The 17,308-nt window shown below is 41.6% G+C and overlaps 1 protein-coding gene across 7 annotated transcripts in view; it reads right to left on the bottom strand.

The window, feature by feature from the left end:
• CHRDL1 (chordin like 1) overlaps nt 1-17,308 on the bottom strand; it is a 64,426-nt gene that overhangs the window by 45,471 nt on the left and 1,647 nt on the right. For 5 of the 7 annotated variants that reach the window (XM_073361196.1, XM_073361197.1, XM_073361199.1 and 2 more), the window contains 3 exons: nt 14,933-15,079; nt 12,966-13,078; nt 9,038-9,131 (listed from right to left, as the gene is read on the bottom strand). In XM_073361196.1, the coding sequence (XP_073217297.1) occupies nt 9,038-9,131; nt 12,966-13,078; nt 14,933-15,029 (304 nt within the window). In that variant the 5' untranslated portion in view covers nt 15,030-15,079. Of the gene's footprint in view, nt 1-9,037; nt 9,132-12,965; nt 13,079-14,932; nt 15,083-17,308 lie in introns of all 7 variants that reach the window. The other 2 variants (XM_073361194.1, XM_073361193.1) reach the window with 1 other exon arrangement.

Genomic DNA, 17,308 nt, shown 5'->3' with positions numbered 1-17,308 from the left:
GCAGGAGTGCTGTGCTCTCCTGCCGACAAAGCTAATGCCGCTCACGGCAAAAGTGATGACAAAGAGCATTTACACACGCTGACTTTTAGCGACAAGGTTGTTTTGACAAGCCCTCAGAGTTCCTTTCCCAGACCCAAAGAAGAGCTCTGTGTGGCTTGAAAGCTTGTCTCTCTTACCAATAAAAGATATCACCTCATCTACCTTGTCACACATGTTTTATAGTCAGTTAGCATCAGAACTAAATCCTGCTTCACCCTCCATGGGATCATAGGGGCCAGAGCTGGAGAAGACCAACTATGTTGTGCTAATGAAACATATCTTCTAATGATTTATACAGTTTAGGTTCAAATAACATTTGTGATGGGAGACCTGTGGGGGATTTTCACATAGGGTAACAGAGCAAATTGATTTTTCTCTCTCTAAAACTTCCTTTGCTTAATTTCATCTCTTTCCTCCTACTTATAGCCCTTGGTACTATTAAGTTCACAGCATACACACATAAGTTACATAAAAACGTCAAATATTCAGCCTGGAAGTTTGCAGTGTAACACTACTTTATTTCTTAGAATTAAAAAAAATAGCACACAAGAACCTGAAAACACACAGAAAGAAACAGGCTGCTCCCTAAAACCAAGAGCCACAACTCACCCCATCTTACTATTGACTGGCTGTCTTCAGACTGATGCTCCCAGATACTTTACTACAGAGACCCATAGCCTGCAAGCAGGACCAGGAAACATCCCACTCTTAAAATGATAGCCTGCAATTCCAACACAGTCCTCAATACATCACAGGGATCTAAAGTCCATTTAACTTAGTGATTTCATCTTCTAAATTATTTTTCTGTTTTATTCATTTGCATTGTGGGTGGCGGTGCATATTAACTGCATCCCTTTTTCACAGAGGTCCTTATCTAAAGTCTATCCAGTCCATCTGCAGAGAGCCTTTTCCTGTTGTTCATGCATCACAATTTAATTTTATATAAATCTGAAATGTAAATAAAATATAAATAATGTGGCTCAGGGTCTGGGTTTTTTTTAAAAGCAATTAATTGTTTTGCTTTTGAGGAGTGGTTGAAGGTGACAATAAATTTCAATTGAAAAGCTATCCACTATCAAACAACTGTGAACACAAGTACTAACAGAATCCATATGAGCAGCTCTGCGATGCAGGTGTCAAAGATATTAAATCACAAAACACCTTATATTAAAGTAACTTCAATGACTAGGCTAAACTCAGAAAGAACAAGGCAATTCAAAGATGAGGGGACCACTTGGTCTTTAATATAACCGGCCCGTAGCATGTGTAAGATCACCCACCTCTTGAAGGGACCAGCAATGCTTTACCTAGGCAGTATGAGTTTCCATACGGAGCTGAGTTAAGGATGCCCTTTCAGTCTAAATGCTCAAGGATTTATTTTTAACTTTCTTGGGTTAAAGTCAGACTCTGTGTTGTTTTAATATATTTTTGTGAGGTTTAATTTCCTGTATTTTCTTTTATGGTGGCATAAAAAATAGCCCAACAAAAAGTCTGAGGGGAACTATTTAAAAAAAAAAAAAAGCTTTCTCTGTAGCTACATTTTAGTTCACACTCTAAGGCTGAACCACTGTATAAATCATGTCCCCAGTCTTCCAGGGTAGCAAACTGCATGGAGTCTTGATGCATTTTGAGCTGTACTTGAAACGCCCTGGAAGCTCTGCCGAATTTGTCTTTCACCAAATACCTTTGAAAAATTCTCAGCAAGATATCATGGCAGTCCACTGTAACTGCCTAATCTGTATATATAGATACGGGTTTATTTCAAAGCATGTTGAGTAGCTGATTTTCAAATAGACCTTTTTTTTTAAATGACCAAAAGAAACTGGGTGTGACAATTCCACCTGGAGAGATTAGCTAGCAGTGCTAATGAATCTAGTATTATAGGTGAACTGGAAAGCAACACGAACACTGAGCTAAACCCTGAGTAGCAGGCAGTATTGGAAACCACCCAGGAAAGCCTGTTCTCATTATGTTTCTAGTTCAGATTTGGGGCATCAAGAGCTTCAGATAAGCTTACTCTGAACTTTGGTACTCACCTGAACCAAACCTCCAGGGATTCTGATGTTCATGTGTTGCTGGCAATGAGTAAATGAGCATTGCCAGGATAGTTGGTCACTAATTTCTGATGCTCTGTGACATTCTGACATGAGGCTTTCATACTCCATATTGTTAGAATAGCAAACCCACTCATTTTCCTGAACTCTTGAGACTGACTTTTTCAAATGTCAGTGTTGCCATTTTGCACCTAACTGGTTTGTGCAACTATGCGCCCAGTCTTTGTACCGAGTTGCCCAGTAAGAGACTTCACTTGCTCTCTGAGCATGTAAATGTCCAATTTTTACATGCAGGCATAATAATTGTGCAAATCAGACAAGCCTCCAGGTAATCCGATTCTGACCCTCTGCTCTGATTTCTGGCTCTGACTCTGTCTCACCCCTTTGCTCTGGCTATAGTTCTGTGTCTCAGTCTTGGTTCCTGGTTGTGACCATCTTGATACTTTGCTCTGGCATTTAGACTCCAATCATTGGGCCTGACTCCTGCTCCAGCCACTAGACCTGATTGCCTACAACCCAGTCTCCTGAGAGTTTGAGCAGCCTATTTCAAAGGAAGGAATCATTCAGGGAAATAGGGGACCAGTTCTGTGAGCAGAGATCCCAATGAGACCAATGTCTCCCTCTCAGAGATAGTGGGTGCTGTATAGAATCTGCAGGCATAGATTACAGTCCTGCAAGTGAAAGCCACACCACCTGCCGCCCCTGCTCTTGACACCGCCCCCCGCCCCCTCCCCCGCTCCGGCAACCAGATTCACTATTGAATAAATTTGGCTGTGATTGCAGCATCTTCCATGTCTCATTGTACAGCCCCTGTGATACCAGTCAGGTACCAAGACTTCCTTGACATGTTTGACAAGAAGAAAGCAGATATCTTGCTGCCCTATCGCAGTTATGACTGCCCCATTGATCTTCCACTGGGAACAGAGGTTCCCTTTGACCACATCTACCCTCTGAGCCCAAGCTATAGGCCCTCCAGAGCTACCTTCAAGAGAACCTTTGAAAGGGGTTCATATATCCATCCACCTCTCCAGCTGGGACACTGATCTTCTTTGTAAAAAAGGATGGATCGCTACTGCTCTGAGTGGACTACAGGATGCTAAATAAGGTCACTGTTTGCAACTGGTATCCCTACCCCAAATCAATTAACTCTGAGAGGCTTTGCTCTGTCAAGATCTTCCTGAAACTTGCCCTCTGTGGAGCATACAACTTGGTACGGATCCAGAAAGGAGATGCATGGAAGACCACCTTCCATACCCAGTATGGACATTTCTAGTACTTAATTATGCTGAGGAAACATCAGGGTCCCTAGTTAAGGTAGTCGCATGCAGCTCCACATTTACAGTGTGCACTTCAGGCCTCCCATCATTGTGAACCTGTGTACCGCAGCACACAAATGTACAGATCCTGCAACTCTCCCACGCTGAAGAACTGCTTAGGCCATGATGGCGTAGATGTTTATGGTGGCCTCCCGGAGCCCACGTTCTCCTTTTGATGCAGCTGTGCAGTGCCTCAATGAGTATTTCAGCACTGCAGATTCTGTTCTGCTAGAGGAAAACATTTTTTAAAGCTCGCCGGCAGCCCAATGAAACCATATCTGAGTTTGCATGCTGTTTGTGGCAGGTGGCCCAGGACTGTGAATTTGGGGATGTTATGACGATCATGCTGAGGGATGTTTGTGATTGGCATAGCCAATAACCACCTGGGCAAATGGTTACTAGGTGAAGATGCTAGAACTCTAACTTTTGATGCCATGATCACTAAGAGGGAGACATTTCAGAGGGCTCTGACTGCAAGGGGCTCAGTGTCTCAGACTGCAGCTAACTTTTTGTCTACACTTAAACCAGCATCTGCTCCTCCTGCTTCCATCACCCAGAGTCATATGGTGCTACCTACTCCTGCCCCACAGCAAAAGTTGCTGGCTCCTCACTCTTTCCGCTGTGGTAGTATGGGTCACTTGGCCAATTTCCCTGCCTGCCTGGCTAGAACGGCTATATGCCAGAAATGCACCAGTGAGAAGGCACTATATTGATATTATTTTCTACTGACTATGACCACACTGAGGGCAGATCTACACTATGGGGTTAGGTTGACCTAAGTTAAGCAACTCTAGCAATGTGAATAAGTAGCTGGAGTCGATGTAGCTTAGATTGACTTATGTAGTGTCTACACCGCACTGGGCCAATGGGAGAAACTCTCCTGTTGACTTACCTTATGCTTCTCGTTCCAGTGGAGTTCCGGAGTCGACGGGAGAGCGATCTGCGGCCAATTTAGCGGATCTTCACTAGACCCGCTAAATCGACCCCTGGTGGATCGATCGCCGCAGCGTCGATCCATGGTAAGTGTAGACAGTCTAGTTACATGGGAGATATAAGAACTCCTAGTGATAAAGTTCCTTTAGAATTGGGTATATTCTACTCTTCATCTTGGTGAGTTAAACATGGGAAAACTCATTGCTAGCAGGGGATACACATGGACTGCAGTGCAAATTGCAGGTCTAGATCTAGACTGCCACGCAGACTGGGTTGTTTGGATCTGGGGTTTCAAAAGCAAGCCATGAATTTTGGATCCAAATCCAAATTCCCACGAAGTTCTCAGTGTTTGGATCCATGTTACTGACTCAGGTTTGTTTCTTCATAGAGAAGATCCTGTACTCTTTGTGTTCATAAAGAATTTGGTGCAGAGTATTTTTCTTCTAGTCCACTTGAAATCTTCAAGGAAGGAACTAAGAAGTTGAGATTTATTCCTACTACAATTTCATACAGTGCCTTGTCAGTCAATAAAGGTACATTCTATATTGGAGAAACCAACCACTCTTGCACCAGCAGTGTCCGTTTGATGATAGGTCAGCAGCCTTGCTATTACTATTTCCTGTTTTTCCCCGCCCTTTCTTCCTAACCTCTCTGTGTAGGCCTGACCTTGTTCCCATTAAAGTTCATTAAAACTCTCTTCTTGACTTCAATAGAATCTAGGCCCCTAATTTGTTTCCCCCTCAGTTTAGATTTCAATGTTCCTCAGGTAAGTCATTTACTCTTGGAAGTGATGGTCTAATCCAGTGGCTCTCAAACTTTTTAGACTGTAACTCCCTGAATCTCTATTCTTCCTAGCCAGGATATAACTGCGCCTCTCCCATTTAACAGTATGGGAGGTGCAGAGTGGTGGTGGCCCCTGAAAGCTTTTCATGACCACCAGATTGAGAACCCCTGTTCTAATCCAATGCAACATGCATTGTAATATACACGTGTCCCTATATTTATACATAATATGCAAGTCAATGAGAGGTGAGAGCTCTCAGCAGTTTGCAGGATTGAATCTCTGACATTCTAATATGACTACATATGACTTGCAAGAAACCTCTTCTTGTGTTAGATTATTTGTATACCACTGCCTTGCATTTTCTGTTACAGCTATTTCAATAGCTGAATAAAAAATTAAATGAGAAAAGAAACAGATTGAATTCGATACATGCTGAAAAATCATAACACCACAGGAGTCTGAACATAAATGTGTTACTAATCATGAAAGTTCCTGGAAGCCCGTGTGTGTATCTGGGCAGTAAGCTTAAAAAATGATGGAGCCAGATGGGCTGATGCCAAAATGTTGGAATACCCAGCAAAACATATCTGAAGATCAAAGCAGCAAGTGGAATACGGAAACCCTTTCTAAACAGTGAAGTGTACATTTTTACTCCTATTGTAAATTTGCGACACCTCGTATTCAAATATTCACTTTATCATCTTAAACCTTACTTTGAATGCTCCATATTGGAATGACTCAGGCACATTGCTCAATGTAGAAAATGTATAGTTTATATTTTAAATTTAGTTACATTTATAAATGTTGTCCATAGTAATGTCATGACTGTGGGATTCATCTACATGCCTCAAAAACTAATCAGGGCACTGTGTTTCCATGAATGGTACCATTCAGACAGGCCTGCAGACTAAAATTCTCTAATTATTAATGGAACTCATCCTGATCAAACAGTTGCAGTGCAAGGGTCCCCTATCCCATCCTGCAAAAGTACCTCCGTCCTGATCTGGATGGACAAGCTTTAGGTGCATGTAAGGAGTTCATATTCCATGGCCCATTGTAAGCTAATTCTTCAGTCATTTTAGTTTGCCAGTTTAGGGTACTAGTTGTTTTGATGTCTTTTTAGATGCGGACATCTGTCCTTCAGTACCTGGGCTCATGAACATGCACAGACCACAGAAATTTCCATTGTGTGGCACCAGCTGAAAAGTGATCTCAGCTTTCTGGAAGACCCTTGTAGTATCAGCATAATCTAACTCAGGTAATAAAGCACATGGTTCACAGAGCTGTAAAGGGAGAAAAATCTCTGTGTATGAAAGACACAGACCCTGGATTTACCAGCAAAATGAAGACTAAGCTTCAAAGGACGACAAACATGAAAAGATTATGGAAAGGCTTGCCATGAACCTATGGCAGCAGCTGGGAGACACTGAAGAAAATTAGAAGATACATCATATGTATGTGCATTTGACAATTGGTAAAAAAATTCATCTTGGCAAGGGGAGAGTGTGGGGTGGAAACTGCACCTTTTGGTGCCAGCAGAAACCATAGTGCTGTGGCTGGGGGAGATCTTAATTCCAAAAGGATAGCATTGCCAACTTCCCTCAGAGGGATCCCCCTCAACAGCCTCTCTCCCGGGGTAGCTATGAAGTACCAGTTTCCAATTAAAGTTCTCGCCTCCTGGCATTACCTCTGCTCATTACATAAGGAGGCATGTATTTGGGGGATGGCACTATACAGTGCTTGTGGAGTAGCGGGAGGAAGAGTCTGAAGTGACATGACTCAAGTACGACCCATTTCCAAACTGCAGTTTGGGAAGCTCTGATGAGAAACGCATGATTGAATCTTACAGACATTTAAGATGGTAATTCAAATGAATGGCCAATGGCAAAAGCTCTGGCACTTCCAAGCAACAAGATTTATTTGGACCATAGAGTAATCACTGGAGTTTCCTATCATCGTAGGAAACAACCGAACTACAACCTGCAGCAGCAGCTAACAATAAGAGTGCTGTCTCCATGCAAGGTTTTTCTCCCCAAGGCTGGATCCTTGAGGTTTAGGATGCACGTGTCATTGCAGGAAAGCAATCAAAAAAATCTGTGTGTGCTTCACCCTAGCAACTGATCATGGAGTCCTGCCTCCCTAGAGGCTCCTCCCCCTCTGACTACCAGGTGGCTGCTGTTAGTTTCCTGACTTACTCCTGAGTGCCTGCAGCCCTGCTGTCATTATTCCACCCTTGTGCACCGGGAAGTTCTATGTCAGGACTTCAACTTTCTGCTTGCGGGTATTCAGGTAAGGCCTGTTGCATGGCCTCATTTGTGAGGACCCAAAATCTATTACACGGCGGAATGTAATCTCACAAATTGAGTGGTGAAAGCCTTGTTGCTTGGGATACAAATGTAGCCAGGACAGAGCATTGGAAAACTTCCTGGAGAGAGCAGCCCTGCATTGCTGAGCAGGAGAGATTAGGAGATAGATTTAGCCAAATTAATCAGCTGAGTTTGTGTGACAGCTGCAATCTTGACTGACACAAAGGATTGAGCCAGGGACCTCCAGAGCTAAAACCATGAGCTGCTGTTGGAGCCATGCTCCCTAGCTGAGAGCTGTAACAGACTCGTATCCTCTGGGCACCATGTGTGGCGGGTGAACCCCCCTTTTGGGGAGGCTAGCCCCCCGACCCGACCCCACCCCTTCTGCCCAAGCACACACCCCCATCTGCTAGAGCCCCAAGTCCCTGTGGCCGGAGGAGCCCTAAACCTGCCTCCCTGCGGCTGGAGGAGCCCCAGCAGGCCCAGCCCAGCTGTGCTGGTTGGCTAGAGCTCCCGGGCTCCTGGCCTGACCCCACCCCAGCTGCCATGGGCCACCAGCCTGAGCCGCCACCGGCCCGAGACCCAAGCTGAGCTGAGCCCCCACCAGCTTCGGGGGAGAGGAGGAGCGAGGGCAGGGCCTTGGGACAGAGCATGAGCATGGCCACAGGCCTGGGATAGGCGAAGCTTAGCCTCCCCTGGCCTTTGATACCCACCGCCCATGTTGGGCACAGAGGGTGAACATAACACACTGCTCAGTGTGTTATGCTTGCATTGTTGCAGGCACTTCAAATATTCTCCTAGCCCTAATGCGTAGCAGACTGACGCCCAAGTTCACAGCCCTCCTCTCACATACCACCCTCTGCTCACATGTTTCAGTAGTGGAACGGTTCTTTCCTCAGACAACAAAACTCTCTCTGGAGAGAGCCAAATAAACACCCTTTCTACAGTGCTGCATAAATAGCCTTTTATAGCTGGAAACGAGGGGTACCATTAAGAGACAAGCTTAGGGGAAAAATCCAGTCAAACCTACCAGCCTTTAGGCCATGTCGGGAATGTTGTAACAGCCGCATGAAAGGTTCTGCGTAACCTCCTTCATACAGTGGCTCTTAACAATGAACGTCTAATAAATGTACAGTCTGCAAGAATTTACTATACAGTAACTAATCAGATTTATATCGTCACAAATGTCAACAGCTCTGCTTCTGTGATTTATAGCAGTCCTTAATTACAAGCTATACTAGGATATGAGATGTAGGACTCCAATTGTGCAGTGATGTTATACAATTGCACCTTGGTCATAGCGTTTTGGAACAACTACTTAGTAATGCTGTACAATCTGTAAGTGACCATTTTAAAAAATAAATCTTGACACCACTGTCATGCTAAGCATTACAACGAAATCCCAGAAGAAACCACTGTAGGAAATACTAGGGCTTATTATAACATAGAACAAGCCTCCCTCCTATTATAAAAGGAGTGTATACTGGGGTTTTCTGCATGAAAGCTTTTCATCAGTTTCCTAGTCAGGGCAATACCCTGCTTCCTATAGCCTAGAATAATGGAGTACGTTCAAGAGCAAATTATGGTTCTGCAAACGTTCATTACCTGGACACCGTGGGCAGCACAGTTGTGGCATGTGCACTGGAGTAGGGCAGTGTAGGCTTGGACATCTTATTCTGCTGCATAATACGTTCCCATTCTGGGGAAGGAATGCAACAATTAAATGCATGGATTGGGTATTGTGCCCTCTATTCTGCATTTAGGTATTATGGTGAAGACTGTTATGGGCCAGATTCTGATCTCAGTTACACCAGTGTAAGCCTGGGGTCGCTCCACTGATTCCAGATTTACACTGTAGTAACTGAAATTAGAATGTGGAATAAATCCACAAAATAGCATAAATGCTTTCAAATCAAAGGGAGCATCTAGAAATGGGATCTCAACAATTTTCACTTGTGTATTCAAGTGTCTTTTGAGCCAAATTGTAATTAGAAACTGCTTTTCCAAGGCTAAGGGATATATAACGAATGACAGGTCTCTGAGGCACCTCCTGTTGAGGATTCATTTGAGAGCAAAAGAGATCATAGAGTCTGTAATTTTTAATTCTTCCACTAAACCTGCAGAGAGTCCTCTGTTCTCATTGTATTGATTCCCCAATAGGCAAAGAAAACCAGTTGGTAAATAGTTATTTTTCTAAGAAATATGAGCAGGATTTGGGAATAGGGTTAATTATTCATAATTAATGTAATATTCTGTTTGACCATATCTAGGTTTGATTTATAATTAAAGCACAGGGAATATTCAGTCTCCGATGTCTCTAAACCATCTATGTTACACCAGAAAAGACTATCCATGTTACTCAAGAAAACACTATCTATTTCAGATTTCCACTTCCCATCTTTAATTCATACCCTTATGAAAGCTGTTAATGTTTGTAAATAAGAAAGACTCTTCAACATGAACATTGATGCTGTGCTATGTTTGTGAATGATTGTAGTTTCTGGAGTAGCGTGAAATAAATCCATTTCAACTTCACATGGGCCATCAGAATACTATGAGACTGGTGCAGCCAATCAGTTTCCATTCGTTTGGGCTCCAACACATACATTAGCATGCCTTGATATGGTCCCATCACTATACAGAAACATTCCTTGTCATCATCATAAAGTGCAATTCCACTCTGAAAAATGACTCTAAAACTTTGTGTCTCAATGATTCCAGATTGGATGTGCTGGGGTTGCAAAACACAGGCCAGTCTTTTTGTTGTAAATTCTTTGGGGCACAGCAACTGTCATTTACTATAGGTCTGCACAGTGCCTTGCGTGATGGGACCCCACACCGATTGGTTCAGACGCATTGCTGCAGTATAAATGTTAAATTCTCTGCTGATGTAAATGAGCCTACCTCCATTGGCTTCAATGGAGATTTTTGCCTATTTACATCAACAAAAAATTGACCCAAAATGGTGGGTTTTTTTGAATTACCAGCCATTCAAACTCAACCTGAGCTCTGAAAACCAAGCTAGAGTCTTTCCTTCTTGTGCATCATTAACATAATATGTTCTGCAGGCCAAGTGCTATCCTCAGCGACACCATTGCCTTCAGCGGGTTTACACTGTTGTAACTGATTAGAACGTAGTAAGCAATTCTGATTATGATAAACAAGGAATAATAGAATTCAGCTCCCTCTTTCTTAGCTGTGTCTGCACTGCTTAAAAAGTAGTAAACTTTTTAGACACTGACGGCTGCAGATTTGACTCTGAAAACACACAGGAAGCAGCTCTATTGAGTAAGAAGGTGCCCTGTTTATAGAGTCACTTTTCAGAGTAGAATAATGATCTGGCTGTTTATAAACACTTCGCTTAACTGAACCTAACAGTCTGTGTGCAATTCTAACTCGACCTGACCCTGCCTTGTGGGAGATAATGACTTCTCTTTAGGTACTCTGCTTTACTTTGAACCCGTAAGCTTTTGCTTTTAAACAGGAACATGCAATCACTGTAAAACATGAAATACCAATTACTACTAATTTACTGCTGTATTTTCCCCCTTAAAATAAGAGCCTTCTCACTATAGGTCAACATTCAGGTGGCATTTCTTTGAGCTAAATCTTTGTCCAAGCATGAAGCTGGAGTAAATGGATGAGCACTGGGGATGTCCACAGGAAATCCTCCCATCCAGGCTGCAGAGTGGCTGTGCTTCTACTCCACAGCTACTTTTGCACCACTGCAAAGAGGGGGAGGAGGGAATTGGCTGGTGGATCCATGTAGTCCTGGATCCACTGAGATGCAGGGAGCCACTTCTGGGCTCTGCTTGGTGGTGCACCTACCCTCTATGTGGCCATGTCAGGAATGTTGTAACCACCTCATGAAAGATCATGCGTAGCCTCCTTCATAGGGTGGACATGGTCTTCTATCCTACTTCCACCCTCCCATATCCCTTTGCACCAGTTCTGTTGTCATTCAATCCATGTGTGTTTGTGGAAACAGGATTTTCCCCACATGAATCTTATGATGAATGGGTTTGCATGGAACATGGCAGTTCTCCTTTAATGTTAATATCTATGAGGCTCATACGCTGTTTGCATTCCACATGATTTCCTTTTCCTCCAGCTCGTCTAACTTCTTTCTAAAAATCACTGATTGATGATTTGTCTTCAGACACCTAAAGTCTCAAATTAATTTCCCCCAATCCCCACAATCGGGAAGGCACCACCCTTTAAGCAGTTTAATGAGCATTTTACCATTCATTGATTCAGAAGGATTTTTAAACATTCATGGAGGGTTAGCAAAAGTGAATGGAAAATCCTCATAACTTTAAAACTCTGGAGTGTTACATGTGTTAGTGATTCAAATCCCTGAACCGTGGTGGGTTTTCTGTATAGTCCTTTTAGAGCACTCAGGGAGAAATTCTGCCCTCCGATATGCCCCCCCAAGCTATCTGTCATGTTGCCAAGGGGTCTATCACTGTGGTATCTAAACATCAATCACCAACTGAAGGGGACCTGATCATGCCCTGAAACCCTATAACTTTAAAAAAGATACTTTCCCCCCTTTTCGATACGTTTCTGAGCAGCAGAAGGAGAAGATATACACCACTGCCAAGCTTGTGTGCTACTGTTTGTATGTGTGCATGAAAGTGAAGTAGCAGATTCTTTAGGATAAGTGCTGCACAGGGTCCAGTGTTTTATACTTGCAGGGGGATAAATGGTCAAAAAGAATTTATTGAGCACTAAAGATAGCAGACCAAACACAACATCTGGTGTGTCACGTGGTAGTGATTCAAATCCCTGAACCATAGTGGGTTTTGTGTTTAAAATGACTATAAAGCACTTTAAGGGACAAATTCTGCCCTCTGATATACTCCTCTCCCCCACCCCAGCTAACTGTCATGTTGCTAAGTGTCTATCACTGTGGTATCTAAACATCAATCACCAATTGAAGGGAGCCTAATCATGCCCAGAAGGGCTCATCCTTTCATGTCAAAGCCAATTCTCCCAACTCCCCAACCCCTTCTTTTCTCCTCCTTCGTTCTCCCTGCCTTTTCCTAGATTTTTATAAGTTGTGGCATCCCAGCCTAATTCCCCCAGTGCTCTGAGGGAGATTTCCTTACTGTGGGAATGCCTTACTGGAGAGGTTGGTGTTGCATTTAGATCTCAGCACAATCTTGGGTTCAGTCTAATCTTCCATCCAAAACGGTGAGGACCATATGTGGATGCAGGATTCATATTAGTCAAGATTTTATGCAAAGAATATGTAAGGCTGATGCCTAGTTAAGGAGTCTCTTGCCTGTTCCATCACTGTAAAAGGCATGCATGATCTATGTATTTTTGCCAATATTGCCCTTCTCTGTTGAGGCAGGGGATCCCAGCTGTGGAATACCTTTTCACTCTGCAGTTGCTGTGGAAGCCAATGGGAGCTGGACACTATAGGAGAGCAGGATTGGACCCCACTGCCGTGTAAATACAATGTAAGGACTTGTACTCAGTTAAGAACATGCTAGGAGTCACAAGAGCTAAACCTGAATTGACCTACCTCTGAGCAAAGACAGTTAACACAGTAAACGAGTCCATAGGGTTCTAGGTAGGGATGCCATCTTTCTCCTACACGGTACTTCTTATCTTGAAACACACAGTATGTCTCTGAATCTGTTAAAATAATATGGAATAGAAAGAGCGATGAATTAATATTCCCTTTCAGTGCAGGAAAGCAGTGGTAGCTGTGGTATCTCAATTAGGACTCTATGTAAACCTCAGGTAGCTGTGTTTGTTTAAGGTGCAAAGAAGTTCGTAAAGAATTCTACTTTTTCCTTTTCTTTGAGATCCCAATTTAAAAATGAATGCCTTCATATTGGATACCAGTTGCTAGCCAAGAAACCCACCAGGTTTCTGATGTGGTAGCTTTCAGACTGGGTTGATTCACCAGCCTTTCATATCCTAGAGACTTGGGTTCAAATCCTTTGTAAGTCACAAATGAAAGCGCTTAGTCCCTCAGCCTATTTCATAGTAAATAAAATGTTCCCATCTCAAAGGCATGGCAGCAGTCTCTGCTCAGGACAGCAGAAGTGTTGAAGGACAGAATGAGGAAATGTGCATGTTCTATATTTCCATAGTTTAAGAACCAGATCAAACAGGAGCATGTCATGTTATTTGATACAGTGTCTTGATCTTATCTATGCAGCAGTGTGCAGGATATCTTTAGAGGCCTATTTCTCAGCAAAGGCCTCTAATTTCACAAGTATAGTTTTCCACTTGCAACTAACAGCAAACACAACTGGTACAATTTAGCTATCTACTTATGTGATGCTGCTTTGGTAAACGTTAATGTCAAGCTTCATGATAAATTATCACCCTTCTTAAAAACACATCTCCTAACAACACACAAATACTTGTCTCCCAAATGTTAGAATGAGAGTGGAATGTCCCTTAGCATTCAGTCTGCTAAAAGCAGGTAGCAAGATGCAGGGATTACTGGTAGCATGTGTAAAGTGATCTGCTTTCACTTCAGACAGCTGCATGGTGAATGACGCTTAGTGTCTGAAAAAGTAATGAGCTGAAGTTGCAACTGGAAGTTGCTGAATTTTCCTGTGCTGCCTCTGCTCTGGGCAAGGCTAATTTGCACAGGTCTTTCTTGTGAATAAGCTCAGGAGAGCAGAGACTGCCTTCTTTGGACCAATTCAGCTGATTTTTTGCTGCATCCCCTTGCTTAGGACAAGAAGCTGGGTTGGAAAGATTTGACACTCTGTCTGTGACGACTCCTTGAAGTGCAAGCACTGAGCTCAGACACAGGCCGAAAGAGCTGCACATGCAGGTAGAGAAAGGCACTAGGTGTCTCCTAGCAAGACCATAGTCTTCCTATAGATACTGGAGTGTGCTGTTAGTTACTCCTTCTGCTGTCACTCACTCTTTCTGAAATGTATTAACATCTCCCATGGATCATTTGGTTTCTAGAAATATTTCCTTTGTCTTGTTTATGTTCCTTTCTATATATCGCACCAAGTTTTTGACAGTGCCTGGATCCTTAATTTTCTCAAAGACTATTTCATCTCTAACCCAGTTAATTCGTTTTTTGGAACACAACAGGTCTGCCTTGGAGGAGGTTTACACTGGCTGAAAACCTCAGCACAATAGACTTATGGATGGGACAAAATCCAGATAATCTGTTAGATGTTTATAGAGGTCACTAAAATGCAATTAAGCACACTCTGTATGCAGGACATTTGAAGTAAAACAGATCTGGCAGCTTGATGTGTTATGTTCTTTATGATGTGATGAAAACTGTACAGTTTTAGGGAAATAGACCACAATTTATTTTGATTTGATTTTACTAAATGAAAACAAGCAGACACATATTTTCTGTGTTAGGCTCATTTTAATGCAAAACTGTTGTTAAAGTTCTATTACATATAAAAATTTTATTTGACACACACAATTGATAGACAACAGGAAAACCCACATTTAGTTTAATATGATAGATGCATTATTCTTTTGAAGTTTACTTACGTTTTACTTGTTCCGATTTACCTCCATCTATGAAAAGGAGCCAGAGCACACAGGAAAAGATAAATCGAAAGTCCTCCAATCTCCATTTTTTCCTCATCTTTGCCAGCAAAAAGGAAAGAAAAATCCTTCAAAGGGCAGAATGTTGAGCTGCTGGGAAGAAAATGTGAAAAGACTTAAGACTGAAATCCTCTGGGACTACTTAAGATGAAGGTCTCCAATATGATTTCAACCAACATATAAAAATCGACAGCTGCCAGAAAACAAGACAAGACAAAACAAAACAACAGCAAAAAAAAGTCTATATAGATCTTTGTTTGGTGGAAACATTTTAGGCTTGAGATTAAATTGCTTCATTTGTGGAAAATGGACCACATTCCCTTTCATAAAAGGTGAAAAGTGGGTATTACATCTTATGAAGTCCTTCTCTGATTGCAAAGCAAAGAACTTGCAAAGTGTAAGCAGTCTAAATACTTAAAACCCTCTTTCACAAGAGAAATAGTTTGTTTAGAATCTTTTCCATGGACAGAATCAGATCTTTTGTATGTAAAGAAGGAAGTATGAATGTTGGTTGTAATGCCTTAGCTTTGCCATGGTAAGAGTAATCTGAACCTTGAATATATGTTAACCCTTTAATGTGCATTCCCATTTATTTCAATAGGTTCAGGATTTCACCCCAAATTAATTCATCCCCCATCTCCTCTTATTTTGGGACTCCATAAAATTGATTGTTCAGGAGTTAACTCTTACCGTTTCCTTGAAACCTGTTTTAATAACCCCTGCATTCTGCAGTTTTATGCTGAAGGTACAATATGCAAATGACATGCCAGTCTTTATTCAGGCAGCTCTTTAATATCAACACCCTGTTAGCATGGAGCATAGTCATCAAGTATGCCTGGCCCTGAAACCTGCACTCATGGTGCCAGAACGCAAATTCTATTTGCCTTTTATCTGACTTTTTCAAGATGGTCAGTCTCCTTAGAGTGAAAAGAGGAAACTGATCAAATTGTAATTAACATGGGTCTTTTTTTAAAAAAAAAATCCAATCTGGAACAATAAACTAATAAACTTGTGAACCACAATAAAGAAAATTATTGTCCCATTAAAAGGACAGTTGGGAATAATTTACAGTGTTATTCATGTGGGTTTCTTTAAACAGTCTCAGTATTGGTTTTCCTTATGAAAGTTTGAAAAGTAATTCACTGTTGGCGATTTAAACAATTATATAAACTTTTAAAAATATGTTCAAGTCATTTGACCTTTTTAGATAAGTCATCTGAAGATGACTTGTCAAAAATTGAATGCTGGACCCAAATTTCACAAGGTTTCAGTGATGCATTTTCAAAGCAGAAATATTTACTGTACATGTAAATTAAAAAATTAAGGACAATTTAGAGGAATGGAGAAGCACTGAGAAAAAACAACCCAAGTTCACCTTAAAATACTGTTTTTCAAATTCTCCTTAAAGAAACTAAACAAAATGCTTATACAAGCTACAAAGTAATCATTTTAAGTCATGTACTGATCAATAACACTTTTTAAACATCTATTCTTTCTGACTTGGGATTCTATAACAAGGGGCTGATAATATGGATGATTTGATCTATTATGTATGGTTTTTCTCTCTTATGCTATTTCTTCCACTCCCAGTCCCCAAAACAACACCAGAAGCATGACTATCTACCCTCCCCATTCAAAACCATACAACCACTCTGTCTACTCATCATTGACCTCTGGCTGGTAGTGTATAACCTCATTCTAAATAATTTAAAATGCATCTGAGAACATTCAAAAGCATAATGTAACTTTTAAAGGGTGCTCTTTACACAATAGCAAAATAGAATTTAAATTTCTTCTTGGGAACAAGAAATAAAATTTCATTTGAGGAACAAAAGTTCATTATCATTTTTCCCCTCAATGTGTTCAGATCTCACAGGACATTTTCTAAGACAAATACTTTTAAAAAAACTTGTTTAAAATGAAAAAAATTGCAGTTTAGTCTCAGTATAACATGCCGGTATTCAGAGCAACAGTAGCATGCCTTAGATCACTAGAACTGGCAAAACGTGGGCATTTTAAATACTCCGACTTTTTTTGGCTGCTGTCTGGTTGTTTGAGCAAAAAATCTTTGTAAATGGAGCACCATTACTCCTCTTGGAGTCTTGGGAGCACTTTGATTGTTAGCTAGACTGGAAAGAACTCAGAAATGCTTTCATTTCAAAAAGTCATTTCTTTAAACCCCATCTGGCTTAAAGGAATGTTAAATAGTACAATGAAATAGAGGAATTAACAATGGAAATTAAATGGATTTTTAATCTCTTTAATGTCAAACTCATTGTTACAATAAACCCAAGCACAGGTACTTTTAGCAATAAACAC

The sequence above is a fragment of the Lepidochelys kempii genome, chromosome 9 (assembly GCF_965140265.1).
Source record: "Lepidochelys kempii isolate rLepKem1 chromosome 9, rLepKem1.hap2, whole genome shotgun sequence".
In the NCBI taxonomy this organism is placed as follows: Eukaryota; Metazoa; Chordata; order Testudines; family Cheloniidae; genus Lepidochelys; species Lepidochelys kempii.
The sequence above is the reverse complement of the archived record's forward strand: the minus strand, read 5'-3'. Positions and strand labels throughout refer to the sequence as shown.